This window comes from Tachypleus tridentatus, chromosome 13, assembly GCF_004210375.1.
Source record: "Tachypleus tridentatus isolate NWPU-2018 chromosome 13, ASM421037v1, whole genome shotgun sequence".
Taxonomy (NCBI): Eukaryota; Metazoa; Arthropoda; class Merostomata; order Xiphosura; family Limulidae; genus Tachypleus; species Tachypleus tridentatus.
The window spans coordinates 225,852,062-225,873,872 of record NC_134837.1 but is presented as its reverse complement, the minus strand read 5'-3'; the positions used below and the strand labels follow the sequence as shown (position 1 = coordinate 225,873,872).

At 33.1% G+C, this 21,811-nt stretch overlaps 1 protein-coding gene across 6 annotated transcripts; it reads right to left on the bottom strand.

Moving 5' to 3' along the window:
- Positions 1 to 202: 202 nt before the first annotated feature.
- LOC143237408 (uncharacterized) lies at positions 203 to 14,110 on the bottom strand. 6 transcript variants are annotated; one of them, XM_076476639.1, is made up of 4 exons: positions 13,923 to 14,107; positions 8,521 to 8,587; positions 2,727 to 3,950; positions 203 to 449 (listed from the first exon to the last, which is right to left on the bottom strand). In XM_076476639.1, the coding sequence occupies exons 3-4, from the start codon at positions 3,922 to 3,924 to the stop codon at positions 388 to 390; spliced, it is 1,260 nt and encodes a 419-aa protein (XP_076332754.1). In that variant the 5' UTR covers positions 3,925 to 3,950; positions 8,521 to 8,587; positions 13,923 to 14,107; the 3' UTR covers positions 203 to 387. The 6 variants fall into 6 exon arrangements, 4 of the variants coding, with proteins under 4 accessions (XP_076332754.1, XP_076332752.1, XP_076332751.1 ...); XM_076476637.1 differs by lacking the exon at positions 13,923 to 14,107 and adding an exon at positions 13,722 to 13,867; XM_076476636.1 differs by lacking the exon at positions 13,923 to 14,107 and adding an exon at positions 13,652 to 13,809.
- Between the last annotated feature and the right edge of the window lie 7,701 nt (positions 14,111 to 21,811).

The window sequence follows — 21,811 nt, the reverse complement described above, 5'->3', positions numbered from 1 at the left end:
GCATGAAATTCTTTAAACCAACCAATAAATTGAATATAACAGACTGAAGGTCAATGCTTTACTAATAAGTGTGAATGCAATACACCATGTTTTGTGCTAAATAACCCAACAACTAATAGTTACACTATAGTAGTTACAGTATGTCTCATGTTTTGAAACCTTTCTACTGATTGTTTTTAAGTAAAAAAAACAACAAGTTTAGTCTTTAGATAAACATTTTTATTTGTATAACATCTCAGGATTTATTAACAAATATGGTTAGGTACTTAAAAGTAGTTTTGAAAAGTTAGCAGTAGAAATAAAGTTAAAACTTTGGAAGAATGTGTTGGTATACACTTAATATTTTCTGTGTCAAATATTTCTTGACTTTATTCAGGTTACACAAAATTACAATTCATCATGAAAAGTTCCAATCAATTCATGAGTGCATGAGGAACCATCTGGAAGACCTGTTTGAAAAAAAAAAACATGCAATAGTATTTTTATACTCAGAACAATCAAGAAGCATACTTAATTTGCTCAAAAGTATAGTCAACAAAAATATCTGGATTGAAGCAATTTTGATAAAGCTTGAATACAAAATTATATTCACTGGGCCATTTCAGCAATTACAGTTATAATAAAAATGCTAAAAGCTGATATGACTCTATACCTTTAATAAAGCAACTATTCAACATTTAAGTTTTATATACTTCCAATTTTGAATCAGCAATGGACAAATTAAGAGATATGTAGTAAAAAAAATGCTGTTAACATAACCTTTATCACAACTTTTAGACCTATTTTCATATTCAAGTAATCACATTATACTTTCAAAGCAATAAAGAAACCCCTTATTAGTCCAGAGATTGACAACCTGATTGATTCAAAATCCAAATGATTTTTGATGTAGACAAGTATTCACAATTGGAACTTTAATCAGTAATTTATATATTCATGTTTTGAAACCAAACAGCAACTTATCATAACAATTATGCACTTCCTACAGCTACATGATCCATTGATCCACATGACTTCATGAAAGTCAAGCAAGGGATGATCAAATAAGAAAGAATCTAACTGATATATTCAGGGAGTTTATAAATGCAGTTATGAAAAGGGCCTAATAACTTAATTCTCTCAGAGTTGCTGTTGCAACTAAGTTGAGAGGAAAAGCACAAGTATGCCACTAAAGCTGAATGCTTGACTCTAATTAACATATAAGGATAGATAAGTTGACTAGTTAGATATGTTTTGATAGGAAAACAAAGCCTTTTGGATGGGATGAATTGCAATTAAATAGTGTATGGGCTGCCTTGTTTGTGAGGGTCATTAACAAAGCTGAAAGGAGAGCTTTAAATTAGATTTAAATAGAAAAATAAAAAGATACGAGGTTCTAATTTTATATTTTAGCTTGTTAATATTAGTAATTTGAGTTCCTGATGTGTACAAAACAATAGACTTAGTATTTTGACATCACAAACATCTAATTTTAAACAATGCTGCATTCAACATACCACATCACTCACTAAAAGCTATATTTAAATGTTTTCTTTTAATATTTACATTTAAATTAAATTAACTCATATATAACAAAGTTTGAATTATAATCTACAATTTGATTCCAAACTTACTGACAAATTCATAAAATAGTAGTTCAACAAAATTTTGAATGCAAGTTAATAAATGTAATGACATGGCCTTTGAATCCTGACTCGTCAAGAAAGGGTTAATTTCAGGCTATATACCTGAATGCTATATAGGCTATATGCCTATATGAGCAATTTCAGAATTAAACCATGGAGGTAGATATTTAGAAACCATTCAGAATGTTTACTTTATAAACTGGTTAAAAAAATCTACTATGAACAATGCCAGTTTAGATTTAATGTTAACTTCCAACATAAATATATATATGGTTAAGAAGGTAGAGAATTGGGAATTTATGGATTCAAGCAATCATTGTTCAAATAGGTTTGACATTTTACTTCATATGGAGATCAGAAATGATGAAGTTTTGTTTACAAATTTCAATACAGCAAATTTGGGAAGGATGTGACAAGAACTGGGCATCTCAATAAGAAATTTTATTTTTTAGACATTCAAGATAAACATATTCTTTATAAAACACAACATGGGGTAGCTACAAGTAAAAGACTAAGTTGGTTTAAAGGCTATAAGGAATAAATTTAAAAATAAACATTACAAATTGATAACAAACTTAGAAAATTATAAAGGTAAAGAGAGATGGTCAAATAAGACATTGGGAAATCAAAAAGTACCCCTGCAGGGCTTGAACTTGATGACGGAAATCAACACCCATGTCCATGATCATCATTTACCTTTTTGCTGTTAATAACAATATCTAATAAGGGCAAGTAGTTGTTATCAAAATTAATTTCAGCCAGTAGAAATTATTCTTATGCTTTAAAGGCTGCCTGTATGTAATAAAATTTAGTACCATTTAAATAAAAACTTTCATGTAGATGACTAGATTCATTTTAAAATATAACCATCAACAAATTCAGATTCTAATTCTAGTGTAAATATTACACACTATTACTACTAGATCTACTAAATTAACATTACAAGAGCAAATATGACTAGATGTGCAATGAGTACTAATATTTCAAATAAAATTAATATTATTTTAGCTCCTTTAAATTAAAATTTTAAGCATATAATAATTTATGTTCTCTAAATGGTCAAAATAACTACTAACTAACTTCAAACACACATGTACTTACCGTTTTTAATCATCTTTTCAACTGCTTCTAAGAAAATGTCTTTATGAGACGGAGACACTACATGGGTTAGAAGTCGATGAACTATTTCATCTCTCTCTTTTGGAAAACAATGGAAGGCTTGAACATAAAAGTTTACAGTATCTGTAGCAGCAATATTCCAAGATGTAGGAGACCAACCCAAAACGTTTTGAGCAGAAGAGATATCTACCGGGCCTTGAAATACAGAAGGGAATATGTGAAAAGAGAATACAGAAGAATATATCTCAAATATTTCTTCACTATTAATGTACTGGTACTCAACACCATGCAGGCCAAGAATATCTTGCATTTTATCCAAGATCATTCGCACTGTGAAATGCTCAGAAAAGGCAAGGTTAAAAGAATGGTCCAACACAGCTCTATTTTTCTCAGAGGCTAACTCAAACAACTTAGGCAATATCTTAGCCACATCTTTCACAAAGACTAGACTAGACGTAATGCTCATATCTTTTTCAGGTATTAAAACAGGTCTACCAGTTGAGTTTACCAACTGAAGCCACAGCTGGTATGTCCACCATCTGTTAGTAGTGTCTCTTGGTCCAATAACATCTGGCAAACGCAAAACGATGTATGGGAAACCTCCTTCATTCCTTTGCTTTCTTAGAATTTCTTCACAAACTAGTTTGTTATGACCATAAGGATCAAAACTGTTGAGTCGTTCCTGTTCCTCAGTAGAACTTGGTCTTTCAGCATCTGTTTCTTTTGAAGGAGAGGTATGGTTCTTAGCACTTACTTCATACACAGAATCTGAGCTGATATAAATATAAGTACCAACCTTTCCACGTAGCACTTTGCAAGCATTCTGAATAACTTCAGGACGGTACCCACTGAAGTCAATCACAAAATCAATATTACTTATTTGTTCTAAATATTGCATGAATTTTGCACAATTCTCTAGTCCTGCATTTCTGTCACAAGAAACCAAAGTAACGTATGGTAAAACACGCTTTTCTGCATCCCAGTAAGGTGTACCACGATTTACAAGAGTAATTTTATGCTCTTTCTTAAGAACATTAACACAGTCAGATCCAATGAATCCATTGCCACCAAAAACAAGAATGTTCTTCTGTAAACATTCTACTTTATAAAACAAGATAGCAAATACAAACTGCAATATCTGTTTGTTCATGGTTTTGAAAATAATTCCAGTGAACAACATTGATTGGGAGCACAAAAATGACACACCTGAAATAATGAAATATTGATATATAAAATATTTAAATTAAAGACTAGTTAATTCATTGAAATAACTTTCAATTTTATTATATCATAAAAACAAGATCTTGACAGGTCCTGATGGTACAAATTGAAAGATAAATGCTGAATTGAAAACATACTTCATGTAATAATCAAACTTACATTATGAAATCAGATCTAGAGGTGTGGTTTTTGACCTACAAATGCATACAGTAAATTTGTTAGTTTTGTGGTTATATGATAATTTTCAATATCATACTTACAAAATTAAAAATATTTTGCAATAGAAAATGCATATTGCCAGAGTAAAAAGTAAGTTTTAATAAAAATTATAACTTTAAAGAGAACTTGTACAGACAATTGTTTTCATAGTAACTTAAATCAAAATGATCTTACGATAAATTGCAAGGTATTTGCAATATATTGTTCACTTCAGATCTAAAATCTTAACTTTTCAAAATATTCTCTTAACAAAGCAACATGACATGTAAACTAACTACAAATGTTTCTCTGACAAAACCATTAGTTACACAACAATTTGATGTCCTTAAAATAAGAAGCTAAAGACTGAAAACAGTATTCTAAAAGAGGCCTAACTAGAGGTTCATAAAACAGAATAACATCCTTTAACTTATATTCATCATTCCTGTAGCTACAATCCAAAATTATATTTGCTTTCCCACTGGCAAAAACACTTTACTAGAAAAGCTTAAGAGGTTGACCAATCAAAGCACCAACATCCTTTCTACCATATTATTCATTTGATTTCCATCCAGGTAGAAGTTACAATTTTTACTACGGTAACCTACAGACTTGCATTATAATTTAATGCCCTCTGCCATATCAATTACCCAGTTCACCAAACTTTAATCTCGCTTCCAACTCAACATCAGTTAAACTAAACCCCATTTGTTACAACCCTTTGCTTTCTCTCCTCTAACTAACCCTTAATCCATTGAGTTAATTTTTCACCAATTTACAGAAATAATTTTCTTTACAGGACTTTTATGTGTCATTTTGTTGAAAGCCTTCTGAAAATCTGAGTATACCAAATCCATAACCCTAACCTTATCAACATAAGTCATAACATCTGGCCATTCAACTCTTTTCAGTAGCTTTGTGGGCATCTTTAATAAATCTCCAAAACTTTTGCCATCACAGAAGTATGATTAACTAATATATTGTTACCTGGACAATGTATATTACATTCTTTAAAGATAAGTGCAACATTAACTAGTTTCCAGCCTTTGGGCAACTGCCTACTACTCAAAAATTCAAATTTTTAGTAAGAGGCTTACATAGGCAATCCTTAACCCCTCATAATGCTATCTTGCTCAATTACACATCAATTGATAGCACCTTGCACGAGTTTTACATTACTTAACTAAAAAACATTCATAAGTTTGTGCAAAATTATTTGTTTCCCATATATGTGCACATGTATCACGTAAGCTCAATTTAACTTTAATATGGAATGACAAAAATTAACTAACCAAAAGCATTGAATTTTTCACAATTTTTATACCATGATAATGATTTATAAACTAGAACTAAATTTTTTTATTTAAAATATACATGAAATTTAAGGGTAGTAAAGGACCTACTAGTCCACTTAGGTTACCCAATCCACTAAACTTTAAAAACATTCAAAGCAAACATTTGACAAGTCTTTCTTCACATTCCCTTAACCTATTGCACTAAGAAATATACATCCCAGTTGCAGTGAAAAGGTACAAGCTAAAAGTTTGTACTTGAAAAAACCTGAAAAACTCAGTTTTTCTGTGTCCTTCTATGCCATGGAAAAAATTATAAAGCTCTTGAGCATTATAATATTTTTCCAACGTTATTACTACAGGTTAAAGATTCCATATATAAGCTGCTGTAGGCAACCCATTCACAAGGTCAACCACCCTATTAGAAAAATAAAACTGTCTCAGCTGAAGATTACTCCTACCCTGCTAAAATTTATATTTATGTGCTCTATATATGTAAAAATGACTCGTCTGGGTTGAGAAAATTTTTTACGTAGAGGAGAGAACAATGTTTCGACCTTCTTCGGTCATCGTCAGGTTCACAAAGAAAGAGAGATGCAATGAGCTGTTTTTACATATATATTTCCCTACAAGTGGGTTTTCTCGACATCACTGATTTATGTGCCCTGTTCCTACCATTTTCAGCATTAAGTGCAAAACAAAAAGATTTGTTTGTGAAAAGTCTTTTTTGTTACTAGTCTGAGTGCAAAATGATTTCATGTTATGATTAAATTACTATTATTTGCCCCAAAAATCTCAAATGTTATTTGCATAATCTCTAGAACATTCTAAATACATTTCAAACATGTTTTCAGTAAGACTTTATATTTTTCGTCATTTTCTATACTCTTAACTATGTGGGGTCTGTAACATGACCAACCTCACAATCATCATAAAAAAATTAGGAAATAAATATAAATTATACTTTTTCCATGCCATGAATGACTACATATTATAACACGAAAATACAAATGTTTAGTGTGAGTAGCTTAAGTCTCATAATGCTATATATTTACACATATATTTATTATTATACTGACCTTCTAGTCATGCCTAGCTAACATTACATAGCTTGCATTGATGTGGTGCACATGCATTCATGTTACATATCAAGTAATATAAAACTGACCTTTACTTTACCTTTACTGTCTTGGCTGCATTTTGTAATATTGTCACATTTCAAGTATTATACATGATATATGTATAAAGACTACTACTATTTAGAAATAAATTGAGTTTATTTTTCTCAAAACATAGAACAATAAGTCGAGAATTAAAGCAAACAATTATCTCCTCTTACTATAACCTTTATACTTGATTGCTGTTGGACATAAGTTGCTTAGCCTTTTAATTTTGTGCATGAGTAGGATATCAAACAAAATTTTTCAGGCTTTATACATACAGTTGAATAACCAAAAAAATCATAAATAATTACACTGATACCACAGAATTCCACAATAATGTATTAATCTTCACAACTAAGATGTACTTAGATTTAAAAAAATATGAAACTGAAGACACAACCTACCACCTTGAAACCTGGAATTGAAAGGACATGGCAGCCTTTCCACAGATTAAAATGGCAGGAAAACCATTCTGCAAACATTCTAAGCTGTTGGTTGGTTATTCATGTTATATACTGAAGTAAATGTACATAAGGGACTGTTTCCAAAAACTAAAAGAGGTGAACGGGACCATCGTATTTGATTCAGTACATAAGCCATATCTCAGTAAACTAAAAGATCTGAAATTATTATCTATTCCAATTTTATAATATTAGTAATTTGAATTCCTAATTTGTACAAAACTATAGGCTTAGTATTTTAACATCACAAAGATCTAATTTTAAACAGTGCTGCATTCAATATACCATGTAACTCACTAAAATCCATGTTCAGATGGGTTCTTTTAATATTTTTTTAAAATTAGAAATTATAATCGACTACTTGCTTTCAAACTTACTGACATAAAATCATAAAATGGTAGTTCAATAAAATTTTGAATGTGAATCAACAAGTACGATGGCATGGCCTTTGACCTGCGATCCATATTAAAAGAGTTAAACTACAACTTGTTATACTATTAACGTCATTGATGTTAATATGTATTTGATGTGTGTGTGTGTGTGTGTGTGTATAAGTGATTCTCTTCACCCTTCTGCCACTGATACACCTTTAAACCCTTTTTTGCACAAGTCACTATCTTGCATTCAAAATTTAATTAAATACCTTATGTATGGTTAATGAAATCACTCATTTCGAAGTTCTTTGAATGACAGCAGTTAAAAAAGTAATTTTTTCAACTCCTGATGGTTACCATGCCCACTGTCAACAAATTTGTTTTAACTTTAGGGTCTCCTTTTAGACAGTATATATACATATATAATCATCAGAAGGAGCTCATCTTACAGTATAATCCAACAATGATTATTTTGAAATTGCTACCAAGATGTTGTAATAGAATACATTTGTAGTATTGTTGACTGATTTATCAACTATAACACTTACAGTTGTTTCTTACCAAAATATATTACAGTTAGATATTACAGTTTAAACTGTATTTAGGTCTTACTATAATATTTTAGTTAATTATGTATTGGTTATTTGATAAAATACATAATTTAAAGGTTTAAACACTTAAGTATATATCATACTTTCACATTTGTTCATCTCAACGCTTACAATATTACACACCAAGTGAAAAATGTGCTGAATAGTTGTGCACATAATCCAAAAAAACTGCAATATGCCTCAAGTTAACAATGTTGACTCATATCAAGATGAATATTAAATTGTAAAGGATAAGAAAGGAAAATAAAACACTACACATTAATTGTATATAAAAAGGAGAAGACCTGAAATTATGAATATAATCAAAACAGCATTTTTAAAGATATTCTACAAGAATTCAAAAGGTATTTTCTTATTTCCTAATTTTAATAATTTTATTGCATTGTACACTGATGATAACAGGTATAGAGTTTGTAATATGGTAAAGAAAATGAAAAATAAAATATAAACATTTACCTTAAAAATTGGTTGGTTGATTTGGTGTTTTAGGGCACAAAGCTGCTAGGTTACCTGCACCGAACATCTGGTAAAAAGTTAATATCAAAGTAAATTTAGTAAAATTCATAAAAGGAAATTATGGTAAAACAAAACAAAGTTAAAAAAAACAACATAAATAGCATAAAACCAATGTTTACATCTAGTCTACAACATCGGAGGAAAAACTACAGAAATACAAGTTGCAAAGGACTTTCTGTAGCATAATTGTAATTATCATAACTTGCCAGTCAGACTAAAAGGTAAGTACAAAAACCACCATCAGTCACCTGAAGTTGTCCTTTCCAGTCCTGATTCCAAGTTATTAGACATTATGGCCGTTTTCAGAATGTAACGTAATAAAAGTTTTAAAAGACTTCCAGCAAAATTTTAATAATAACTAACCAGGATGACTAACAGGTAGTTCAAACAGCAGTGTTAGTCACCTGAAATTGACTTTTCAGTCCTGGTTTCAAGTTATTTGACGTTACAGCCATTTTCTCATTTCAAATCAAACTAAACGGACTGTGATTCTTAAAAGGGAATCACATTAAGAAAGGTCTCATGTATAAATTAGAAAACTTAAATGGCATTAAAAAGATTAATGGCCTTTAAAAAACAAAAAAACATTCGCAAGGTGGAGAGTGTCACCATCACCAATAACACTGTCTAAGGTTATGAAAAAACCTTGGGACAGAATATGTTTAAATTGGTACTGTCATTGAGAGTCATAACGATGGCAAGAAAGTAAAATGTGGCTTACTGTGATCTGAGTATTACACAGACTACTCATTGGTGCATCAATTTCAGATAAAAGAAAACGAAGAGTTAAAAAACTGTGACCAATGCGTAGTCTAGTTAGAACAACTTCCTCTTTCCGGTCCTCACAGAAGAAAGATGGCCAAAGTCTAACAGAAGGTTTTATTTGGAAAAGCTTGATTTCATGTAGCTCACTCTAACTCAACTGCCAACCAGGATGGAGCTGAGCCTTGAATATAAGACCACAGTCCAAGTACGGGACAGGCACAGTGGTGATAATGCCAGGGCAGACAGATTTAGCTGCAGTGTTGGCGAGGTCATTCCCACGAATACCAATGTGACCCAGTATCCAGAAAAACTGGATAGAAGTAGATGTTAAAGATAAATGGGCCAGTCGGTTTTAAATATCAGCAAGAACAGGGTCTGAATTAATGTGAAGCGATACCAGGGCCAGTAGAGAATTAAGCGAGGCAGTATAAATAGTGCAGTTTGAGTACTGCTTAGCTTCTACGTGATCCAGGACAAGAGAAATGGCATATGGTTCAGCAGTGAATGAAGAAGCTGTAGAGGAGATTCTGCATGCAACCATCAAACCACAACAAACTATGGCAAAGCCCACACAGTCACCTGATTTCGAACCATCTGTATAAATAGGAATGGAAGGATGGTTTGAAAGATATTCAGCAAAGAGCAGACAGCATTTCCAATCTGGAGTGTCTGCTTTTCTCAGATGACTTAAAGATCACATTTGGTGATTGTAAAAAGACATGGAGGGATGGGCTGACCAGTGGATACAGCAATATTATCCAAGGACAGACCCAATTCATCCAACTGCACCTGGGCACAAAAACTAAAAGGAGCAATGGCAGATCCTCTGTTCTGAAAAAGTATGGCCCACTGAGGAAGAAAAACACAACCCCAGATGGGATGCTTTGGTGAGTAACAAAGTTTTGAAGCATATAATAAAGACAGTTGCAAACAGCAGAGGTGCAAAGAAGGATTATGAGATTCTATGTATAAGCTCTGAACTGGGGAAGTGCAGAAAGCCCCAGTGCAAAGCCAAAGTCCTTGATGATGAATGGGATCCAGTATCTTTAAGGCCAAAGTTCTGGCAGAGCCATATATTAGTGATTCATAGTTGACTTTCAATTGAATAAGAGCACAATACATCTTTAGCTCAGATCATCGATCTGCTCCCGGAGTTGTGGAAGAGAGGACGCAGAGGATGTTCAGTGCTCTTGTACATTTGACTCATAGCTGCTTGATGTGTGGTACAAAAGTCAGCTTACAGTCAAAGATAACAGGCAGCACAACTTCACCAACAAGGAATTCAAGATCAGAGCAAATACCCTGTAGGTGGCAAAAGTGCATGCAAACAGTTTTAGAGAGAGAGAAGTTAAAGCCATTTGCTGTGGTCCACTTCAGTAAATGACTGAGAGCAGTCTGTAGCTGTCTCTCAATACACCTCATGTTTGACAACTGACATGAGATGTGAAAGTTGTCAACATAGAGCCCATTTGCAACAGTAAAAGGGAGTTGTTCAGTGATGGCAGTTATCTTTATACTGAAAAGTGTGACACTCAAATCACAGCTCTGAGGGACTCCAAGTTCCTGTAGAAAAGAACGGGAAAGTGTCAAACAAACATGATGTAACCCATATATATGGAGGTCTTGCAAAATGCCATACCTCCATGTTGTAGCATCAGCCTTTCCAATGTCAGAGAATATTGATACAAGATGTTGTCAAGTGGACCAGCCAACAGACCCAGGGGGGACCACCCCAAGGCTGTCCGTCTACAGGAATTCAAGGCCAAAGTGGTGTGTTAGGATTGGACCCCTCAACCAACAGGATCCTCTCCTCTCCTTCACTGGTCGCCACACACGGCAAACACGTAGGTGAATGTTTAGATCCCAGAGGAGGTAAACTGAAAGAACAGAACCTTCCCTGGAAATTCCACTCACCATGTCCAGGAATCCACACTAGGGGAAAACCTTTGATATTCATTTAGAAGGTTCTAGAGGTAATGCAAATGAAATATGAAAAATATAAGATGAAGACAAGTGTTTTTATACTTAAAATGGAAATTGCCTTGCACTCAAATTATTTTACCAGTCTTAAAATAAATAAATACCATAGATAAATAGCATTATAAGAAAGAATGACTTAACTAAAATAATATCATTCTTTGTGTAATGAATACTTTAACAAAATTTAACAAGGTTTTTCTGAGGAACACACATAAAATTAACTGTATTTTTGTTGCATAAACATCCTTCTCTATTGAATAGATGGTGCTTGCATCTGCCCATGTTCAAAGTGTTAATACTATTAAAGTTCTGTAAACACACCTTTGAGATAACTGTTTATTACTGTAAAACCAGAGAGAGCACATTTAATACAAAGGAATGTGTGATTATGTAATTATAGTAGACAGAAATAACTTACAGCTTTATATCTCAAATATATGTACATCTATCTGTGTTCATACATACAATTATTTATTTTATTTTCATTTAAGAAATTAACTGCTGCAAAAGACATCTTCAATGAATTTATTCTTCTCTCAAGTTCAAATTCAAGAGCTGCTAATTTCAACTGTGCACAGCTTTATTCTCTGCAATTCAAGCTACAATGATATAATTTTGAGGAAAAGATTTACGCATTAGTTTACATAATTACAATAAGTGATGCAGCTAAATGTTTTACTGTCCTCAGACAACAGTTACATAATTTTAGCCATTGTTAAAAAATTAATTTGCAGTAGAAATATTATCTTTTAATTTAAACATCTAATTTTTACTTACTTAAGCCATAAAGTTGTCATAGACTTCTATAAACTTTTTACGACAACAAAAATATTAAAGATGCATACTTCAAATTAAGTGTGTATCATCTTAAGACTGAAATATTTTGTAAGTTCAAAGATTGAATTTAATATTAAGTTCTGTTTAGAGCAAGTTATGTATATAAAGTGAAACTAAAAATCAACTAATCTTTCACCTCCTCCATCCATTTCTCTCTGTGGTAATCTTGCTGCCTAAACCTCATCATTTGATTCTCCTGAGTCTAAATTATGTTCAGTTAGTTGCTCTTCTGTTTCAGAGCAATCCTCATCTATCACATAGTCAGTAACAATGTCAGACTCTCCATTATTAAATTTCTCTGTTTCACTGTCCATAATCCTGCTGCCTAAACCTCATCATTTGATTCTCCTGAATCTAAATTATGTTCAGTTAGTTGCTCTTCTGTTTCAGAGCAATCCTCATCTATCACATAGTCAGTAACAATGTCAGACTCTCCATTATTAAATTTCTCTGTTTCACTGTCCATAATCCTGTCATGCTGTTACACTTTAAAAATCATACATAATGAAATTAATCTACTCCCACACCACACCTTTGTTCTGGACTGTATACATTTTCAGCTCATATACAACATAAGGTCTGGGTTCCACTAGGTTAAGTACTATTACTGGGTCACATAATTAATGGCTGTTGTATATATATGGTTTGTACAGTTGTTGTTTTTTTTTATTTTACACTCCCGAGGAAAACACAAATGAGAAATGAAATATGTAGGATATCTGTTCTAAGACTGCCAACTGTCTCAGAACAGTTTCAAAACGTACATCTAACAACATTGATCATTGGAGTGTTTTAATTATTTATTTACAAAAGTACCTGAATTTTCAGTTATTTTACATTACTATGCCTTATTTCATTATGTCTGTACTCTTCTGATAAATGGAATTTTCATACATTATCCCAATAATTACATGAGGTGTAGCCAGTTTAAAACTTAGGTTAGTCTTTACACATATAAACTAACAGTGAAAAACAACCTTTACAATCAAATTATAAAAATTACGCTTAATATCTTACATTTCAATCACACACAACATTAATTACAACCTATTTAAAACAAGTACTGAATCAACTACACTTGTCACATTTTTACCCTTTGCATGTAATTTGTATATTTTGAGAAACTTATGATCATATAATGTGGTTTTTGTTCTTATTTTATAGTGACATTTTTAATTGTACTGGGAATGTAAATTAGAAAGTATTTTACAGTATACTTTTTATATACACATAAAAATGAAACTGTCAGTCTCACTCTCAGTATCAATCTAGTTGTGCTAGTATTTAAAATTCACAGAATCCTTACAAGTTACATGTAATAAAACCTATGTAAAAAATTGTGAATACGACAAAATACAGTAACTTTCAGTTTTAATAACTTAAAATACAAATTCGACTATACATTAAATTCTTATTTTTCATTAGTTTTAATATCCCCACCCTTACCCCCAAAAAACTGTATGACCATTGTAATATTTCTCATTCTTACCCCCTTTGATCTTTTTTTTTAATGAATATGATGAGGATCTAGAATAGCTTGTCATGATCAAAATCTGTACCTTATCCTTCAACCCCGGTCAAAAAACAACTGTTTCACCTCTATGAGTCCATATTTATCCTAGACTTGGCTGCGAGTGCGAGGGAGTTGAGTAGTTATGGACGACAGAAACATGAATCGCACTTAATATATTTTTTATGAAATGCGCCCAACAGCTAAACAATTGTCATTAGATTTCTTTATACGTAAACGTATAATTTACCTGAACAAGAGTTGATTACAGCGAAGCAAAATGATATTTAAGAAGCATGGACAAATGCTTTACACACCACCTTCAAACAGTCACTTGTTTGCAAGCGATGAACTATCTGCCACTAAACTTACAAAATCCATTCTTTTGGCAGTAATGCGCATGTGTATAACACTGACAAGACAATAATCCAAATACAAATCAGTGATGTCGAGAAAACCCACTTGTAGTGTTCACTCTTCTGCGTAAAAACATTTATCAACCCAAGCGAGCCGTTTTTTACATATATAATAATCCAAATACTATCCATCAAGTTATATCTTACTGATAAATTATGTGTATTAAGCAAGATGTTTAGATAATATTAATGCTTTTTTATCTGTAATAAACCAGATAACGTAATTTTGTTACTTGTGTGTCTTAAATCATAAATACTTTATTCCTTATATCGTGATAGGGATATAGGTCTTTTACACCTTGGGCTTGAAATTGAAAGAATAGACTCGATGCCATCCGCTTTCTCCTGTTGTATCCGTTTTACAGTTTCATCTATAAACCAGCACATTCCAAAACTTAACGATACTTTCATTTTTTTTCAGTTTACTTATAATTAATAAGTATTACTTTATTACATGTTACAACTTTTACAATAAGGAAAAATATTTTTAAAACAAGTGCGATGTATCTGTTACTGGTGCGATTGTTCTCAAAACGTATAATTGAGAATGATCAAACTGGTGATCAAAACTTTGTCAAAAATATCCTCACTTAATGCGAAAACTTTTACGGAACGCTACTTAACAGGAGAAAAACGAAGTTTTATAATAGATATTTAAAAACATGGTGATATAAAAAAATATGATAAAGATGTTTCAGAATTTTCTTAAATTCCGTTATCAGCGTTAATATCTAAAAATAACACGTTTGTTCACAACATTCGAGCTACAGAAAACAACATTAGCAATGATCCCCTCGCCAATCTATTTATCTGGATAAAGATAACTATTAAAAACAAAGTGATTGTCCTTGAGTGCCAGTTTAAAAATCTGAACAATAGAGGTACAGCACAGATGTCAGTTGTTTTAAAATAATATTTTCAGAAGAAGTCAATGTACAAAAATTATTTGCATTGAAAAATTTAGAATTAAAACATGTTTAAAAACAGACGCTCTACTCATTCCTGTGTGCTAGTGGGTCGTATATAAATGTACTTGTGATAACTGTAGAGCTACTTGTATTGATAAAATTACACGTAACCTACAAATATATATATATGAGCACATGGGAATTTCAATAAAAAGTAGATATAAGCTAATTAATCTACTTGAGTTTTGTGTCAGATTGCAGACAGAAATAACATCCCCCACTTCTGGAAACTTTAAAATTTCTACTCCAGAACCACAGACTACGAACTCTTTTTCTAAATGATCACCCCAGATTCAATAATAACACAATGTCCTCCCTGTTGTCATTAATGTAATCAGTTCTGGATTTCCAGTGCTTTTATTTGCCAAAATATTTCACGTCACACCACGTTTGAGTTTCCTGAATAGAAGTAGTCATAAAAACCAAAATGTATTTATCGAAATAAAATAATTTGCTTATTGTCTGCCCATTACGATTTTACCTCAATGTAAAGACGTAGTGTGGGATTATCTAGATACAATCAAGTGCAATAAATTTATTTTCAAAAGAAAAAGGAAAAAGTCTTCCATATTAATTTACTCTAATCCTGTCTAAAAGAATTTCAGTTGTTGTGGCTATTTAGTATTCCTGCATTGTCCTTGTTGTACATGGGACAAAACTGTTCCCACTGCAAAATCAGTGGATTTGTGTCTAAAATTAGTGGATTTTCCAAAGCTGAGTATGCAAACAGAAAAATGTTGTTTATTCAATATCTGTCTATGATAAGCAGTCCAATAAAACTTATTTCGCTTCTCAGTCAGCTTGTAAAAAGAGTAAATTATATCACATTTTTTGTGACAAAGTAACTATAGTAAGAGCACAGGCTAAGAAATACTTCGAACAGGTTCTTTGGTATTAGTCAATTATAAACGGAATAAATCTTTGATGGAGCTGTATGCATTACTTCTTTGCTGACTATATGTCTCAGAAAACTTACCTGTTAATGGGCCCCTTGCATTTTGGGATTCAGCTTAATGTTTTCTTTCTTCATTCAATCCAGAACCTTTCTTAGTCCTTCATGAACATTATCAAAAGTCCTCTTAAGTGTAATTATGTTAACCATATAAATGAACACAATGTTCCAGGGTAGTTCGGAATAAGCACACACCATTGATACTGAAATGTAGCAAGAGTATTACATAATCCAAATGGTAACATAACAAATTGCAATAATCCATTTGCTTTGATAAAGATTGACTTCACTCTAATTGTTTGTTCTGTTTCCACTTTCCAATATCTAGTCTTGAGATTTAATGCTGAAACCATTTCGACTTCAATAAAACATCAGAAAGAGTTATTAGAGTCATTATACAGCCTTAGGTAGGTATCCTTTTTAACTTAATTCACCTTCTTGTAATCCATGCAGAATCTTCACAAGCACAACAGGTAGTGACCAAGAACAAATAGCTAGTTTTAAAACTTTTCGTTCCTTCATTGCTTCTACCTTTTTGAAAGCCTCAGCCTCTTTTGCAAAATTTATTTGTTTGTTTGCAATTAAGCACAAATTACACTATTGGTTTTCTGTGTTCTGCCCACCACTGGTATTGAAACTCAGATTCGAGCACTGTAAGTCTGCAGATAAATCGCTGTGTCATTTTTCTGACATACTGGGTTAGTATATCTAATATCAATCATGCAATGTATTGCACTCATTTAGCCTAAGTCATGAGGTCTTGATATTCCATGAGCATGTTATGTAATCGTTGGCAATAATCAGATGTAAGGCTTCCATATCTTTAATTCCGCAACTTTTGTATCTAAGTGGTGAGCTGTCCTTATGTAAGAGTGCAACAGCAGGTTTCCTATATCTGTCATCAAAAATTACTATTTCTGATGTTCTTTGATATGGAAGCACAACTTTAAATAAAAAGTCTTTCATCTAACAATAGCACATCCAGATTTGATTCAAGCCTGATAGTTCATTGAATTAATGACTCTAATAATGACATTTATACACATTAGATCCACAAAAGTTCTACAACCGATTAATTCATCAGTGTATACTAAAATGTTTAGTTCTGCTAAAGCCTAGTAACTAGATGTAACTTTATTTTTAACAAGTCCTGGTAGAGTACTTCACAATGGTACAATGGTTGTTCTCTGGCCCTCTCAAGAAGCCCAAGTTCTGGAATAGTAATTTCAATGTAGTGCACAGGAATTTCCTAGTCTAACCTCACATTTACATATCTGCATGAAGTCATTTCCCGATATGTACTATTCCTCGATATCGATCACTTACAAACATCTGATATACATCGACGCTTCTCATAGTAAGGGTGACTTAATTTTCTCTTGCTCCAACTTTGTGGCTATTTACTGTTCTCATCATTTCATTTTCTTTCTTTATATTTATATTACCAAATCTGGTCAACTTGTTTTAGTTATAAGACCAGTATCAATCAACATCGCAAAACATATCAGCAATAAACTAATGAATTGGTTTCTTTAAAATGTACTTATTTCATATGGGGCAGATGAGGTATTCTCATTTTAACTTTAGCGCCGTAAGTCTAGCTCATTTCTGTTTTCCAGTGTTTTTTCAATGTTTTGTCATCCTTCATTGCTTCTTTGATATGGCTAAGCTGAAAGACCCATCTCTGCGACACTGTCTCCTTAACAACAGTTGATTTGCAGTCTTTAGGAATATGTCCTTTTAAGGTACACTTCAAAGACTTATTATCATATGGTAAATTCCCTCCATTCTCTCACTAGTTTTCTAAATAATGCTTCTAAACTATTATCCGTGGGAACTGATGTTCCAACATTGCTCATTCTGATGATTGAAAATGTTTGAGATGATATCTAATTGTTTATCTGCAAACATAATGCACTCTAAATCCATCACCAGTTAAAGAGTTTTCTGTATGAATATATATATATATTGCTCCAGCTTAATTCTCACATCATCGCCTCTTATAGTGTCTATAAACTGGTCACATGTGCCGATGAATCCGTCATTTAACAAAGATTGTTTGGTGATCAGTGATGACGAGAAAACCCACTTGTAGAGAAAAATATATATGTAAAAACGGCTGGTTTGGTTGAGAAAATTTTTATGTAGAGGAACGAACAATGTTTCGACCTTCTTTGGTCATCATCAGGTTCTTTCAAAATATCCTGAAAGCTTAGCCAAAGTCTCTTCTTTATTCTGGAACTTTGCTCTAGATATTTTCTTCTTGTGAGACCAGTAACGTCATAAGGTGCTTGAAAGATTTGCGATTTGGGTAGAAATTTTTGGTGTTTCAAAAAAAGATATCAGTCATGGTTTCTAGTCTGAAATTTTGACACCAACTAGGGATTCATCTTACTGTCAAATAAAATCGGGACATAGGCCCTGTGTTTCAGTGTTTAGTGAGACCTCTGGGTGAGACACTCCAAATTTGTTGGATAAGGTGGCTGACAATGCTTGATAGTTGCTATGGCTCTCAGTTGTAGAGTACTTAATGTTATCAAACCTGGTTCTTGTAGATGTGTTGCAAAATGGATGTTTTGTTTTTTAACTCTATAACCTGTTCATTCTAGAAATTATTTCAAATTGAACCTAGTGTGACATCCATAGTACCTTCCTATCCTAGTTCATTGTATATTTTGACATTGGAGATGTATAGAACTAGATTTGAATATATATAATGGAAGGTCCGTCAGCAGTAGGTAGCATAGAAGTAGCGGTAACAGGTGTATCCCATATAAGTTCTCCTGTTCCATATTTAGTAACAGATGGTGTTTCCTGTTGAAACTTCTGAACTAATTCAATTTAGACCCGTAAATCAATGTCTTCATATTGGACTCATAACTTTATATAGTATTATGAATTTCGTTATTTACACTACTTCTGTAAATACTTTAGCTTATAATTGCTGCTAAGCTGCAAAATTGATTACCTCGACTTCGTCTCCATCACAAATATTTGCAGCACTCTGGCATAACATGTAATATTTGTCAATTACAAACTGCCCTCAAATTCAAAATAGATAATGACTGACTATTATGTATTTTAGAGTTAATACTAACAAGTGTCAGCTAAATACGTGCGATTACAAGTTATATGTTGTTTAAAAATATCTAAACAGGGCATTGTCGTGAGCTTGTTTTAAAATATAGCAACCAGTTAGAAGAAACAGACAAAAATTAGCATTTTAGGAGAAAGCAACAGTAAAGCTGATACTGTTATCAGTGAACATGGCATCTGCATTTGCCCAAGTTTCAATAGTTAGTCATATTAGATGATGAGACCAAACCCTTTCAGTTCCAACCGCCAGGTTCTGTACTAGCTGCTTATTAGGAAGGCGAGATGTGTACTTCCGACTCTGTTACATCAAATAGTCCAAGTATCAATATATCAACCAATAAGTTCACAGTGTATAATCATTGTTGATTATAAATATAACGTACGACTGTCTTTTGCAGAAAAGGTTAAACTGCTACCTGAAAGTAAGTGGGCTCCTCCTGTGTATTACTGTTTTCCGCAGCTTCTAATTGGAAAGACAAAACATAGTTTCAAAAGTGTATTAGTGATTCAGTATATCTGGCTGAGGTATAGCAAGTCAGAAGATAATATATGCTGCATTCACTGTGTTTTATTTTCAACCAATGAAGCCACAGCACCTCCATTTGTCACTTCACGTTAGGATTGGTCTAACAAAGCCAAATTAGCAATACTTCATATAAGAGATGGCTCCCCATGATTGTTTTGTAAAAACAGATAATTTCATACAGATCATGCAGGACTTGAAAGATAATATTCGTGGTACAGTTAGTCAGCAAGTGCTTGATATAATCAAATGGAACAGGGATATCATGAAAACTATAATCACAATTATTCTTCTACATATACATCAAAACTTAGCACTTGGAGGTTACAATGAGAAAAAATCCAACGTCATAAGTATCATGGAATACACAGCATAAACAGATTCATTATTAGTTGGTCATCTACAACATACTCCTGCCTGATCAAAATACCTTAGTTCTCAGATTCAAAAAGAAATCATCAACCTCACGACCAACAGTATTATCAGCTTAATAGTACAGAGACGTAATCCTGCTTGCTCCTTGTTTTACAATAATAGCTGATGAGACAACTCACTTCTGTGTGTCTGGATAACTGTCACTTTTGGTGAACTTCATTGTAAAAAAAATCCACACGGTAATACACAGTTTACTTGAGTTATGTAACATAATATAATATATATCATCCCACAATGTGGTTTGGATTATAAATATTCTTCGAAGATATCTATTGGTTATTGGTGTATAATTTATTCAATTTATATTGATTCCAACTTAAAATGGAAGCATGTTATTTCTTTAGGTTTTTGTTCTATGAGAAGCTTTCCTGGGGTTTGTCAACATGGCGAGTACAAGAAGATGGCGCTTGGCAAATTCCATACTTTCAAAACAATTTTATATTATTTTTGGCTACTGCAACTTAAAATCAGTTTTGTAAGCTGTAGTCCCCTGCTGGTACAGCGGTAAGTTTGTTTGTTTGTTTGTTTGTTTGGGAATTTCGCACAAAGCTACTCGAGGGCTATCTGTGCTAGCCGTCCCTAATTTAGCAGTGTAAGACTAGAGGGAAGGCAGCTAGTCATCACCACCCACCGCCAACTCTTGGGCTACTCTTTACCACCGAATAGTGGGATTGACCGTAACATTATACACCCCCACGGCTGGGAGGGCGAGCATGTTTAGCACGACGCGGGCGCGAACCCGCGACCCTCGGATTACGAGTCGCACGCCTTACGCGCTAGGCCATGCCGGGCCACAGCGGTAAGTCTAGGGATTTACTATGCTAAAATCAGGGATTCTATTCTTGAAAATACAATCGGCAACAGACTATCCAATTATCTAGAAGCCACTTCAAAATGATCGGAAATTTAAAGTGGGTTTCGAAAGTTTAGACAAATAACTGATCACCTACTTAGATTAACAGAAATCATTATTGGCAATTTAAACAAAAATCAATGCACTTTGTGGAATGATGGTCTCAGGATCCGTATAACTGAAATGGGCCTATCGGGTGCCGCTGGTTATCTGGCTTTGTGAACAATAGAAAATAAATATTAAGGAAACCTATTCTGAGTATTTTATTCAAGAGATGGAGATAAACATATATAAATATATCTTACTATTCTTAATCAGGCCAATTAATACAAGTGTAAACAGTCGACATTAGTTTGGGACTAAATTGGAAATATTTGTGTAAAATGTTCTCATATTAAGATTAAAACTAGTGAAGTGTGTGTGTGATATGTACTGAACCATTCATGAAATACAGGGATAAATTCAAAAACAAAACAAACAGGGCTATGTGCTTTCGAACTCTAGATACGTTTTATCCAACAAGTCAATGTATCTGATAATACCTACATGGACATTGATTGGAACGGTATCGAACTGTGCGGTTTACTCTGACAATTAAGTCGCACCTACAAAGACTTGTTTGTTTGTTTGTTTTGAATTTCGCACAAAGCTAATCGAGGGCTATCTGTGCTAGCCGTCCCTAATTTAGTAGTGTAAGACTAGAAGGAAGGCAGCTAGTCATCACCACCCACCGCCAACTCTTGGGCTACTCTTGTACCAACGAATAATGGGATTGACCGGAGCGTTATAACGCCCCCACGGCTGGGAGGGCGAGCATATTTGGCGCGACTCGGGCGCGAACCCGCGACCTTCAGATTACGAAGCGCACGCCTTAACGCGCTAGGCCATGCCGAGCC

Excerpts from the sequence above, each read along its gene's own strand:
- LOC143237408 (XM_076476639.1), bottom strand. The coding sequence starts at position 3,924 with ATGTTGTTCACTGGAATTATTTTCAAAACCATGAACAAACAGATATTG. Across the intron at positions 450-2,726 it reads TGAAAAGATGATTAAAAACG|GTCTTCCAGATGGTTCCTCA; the intron begins GTAAGTACATGT and ends TTTTTCAAACAG.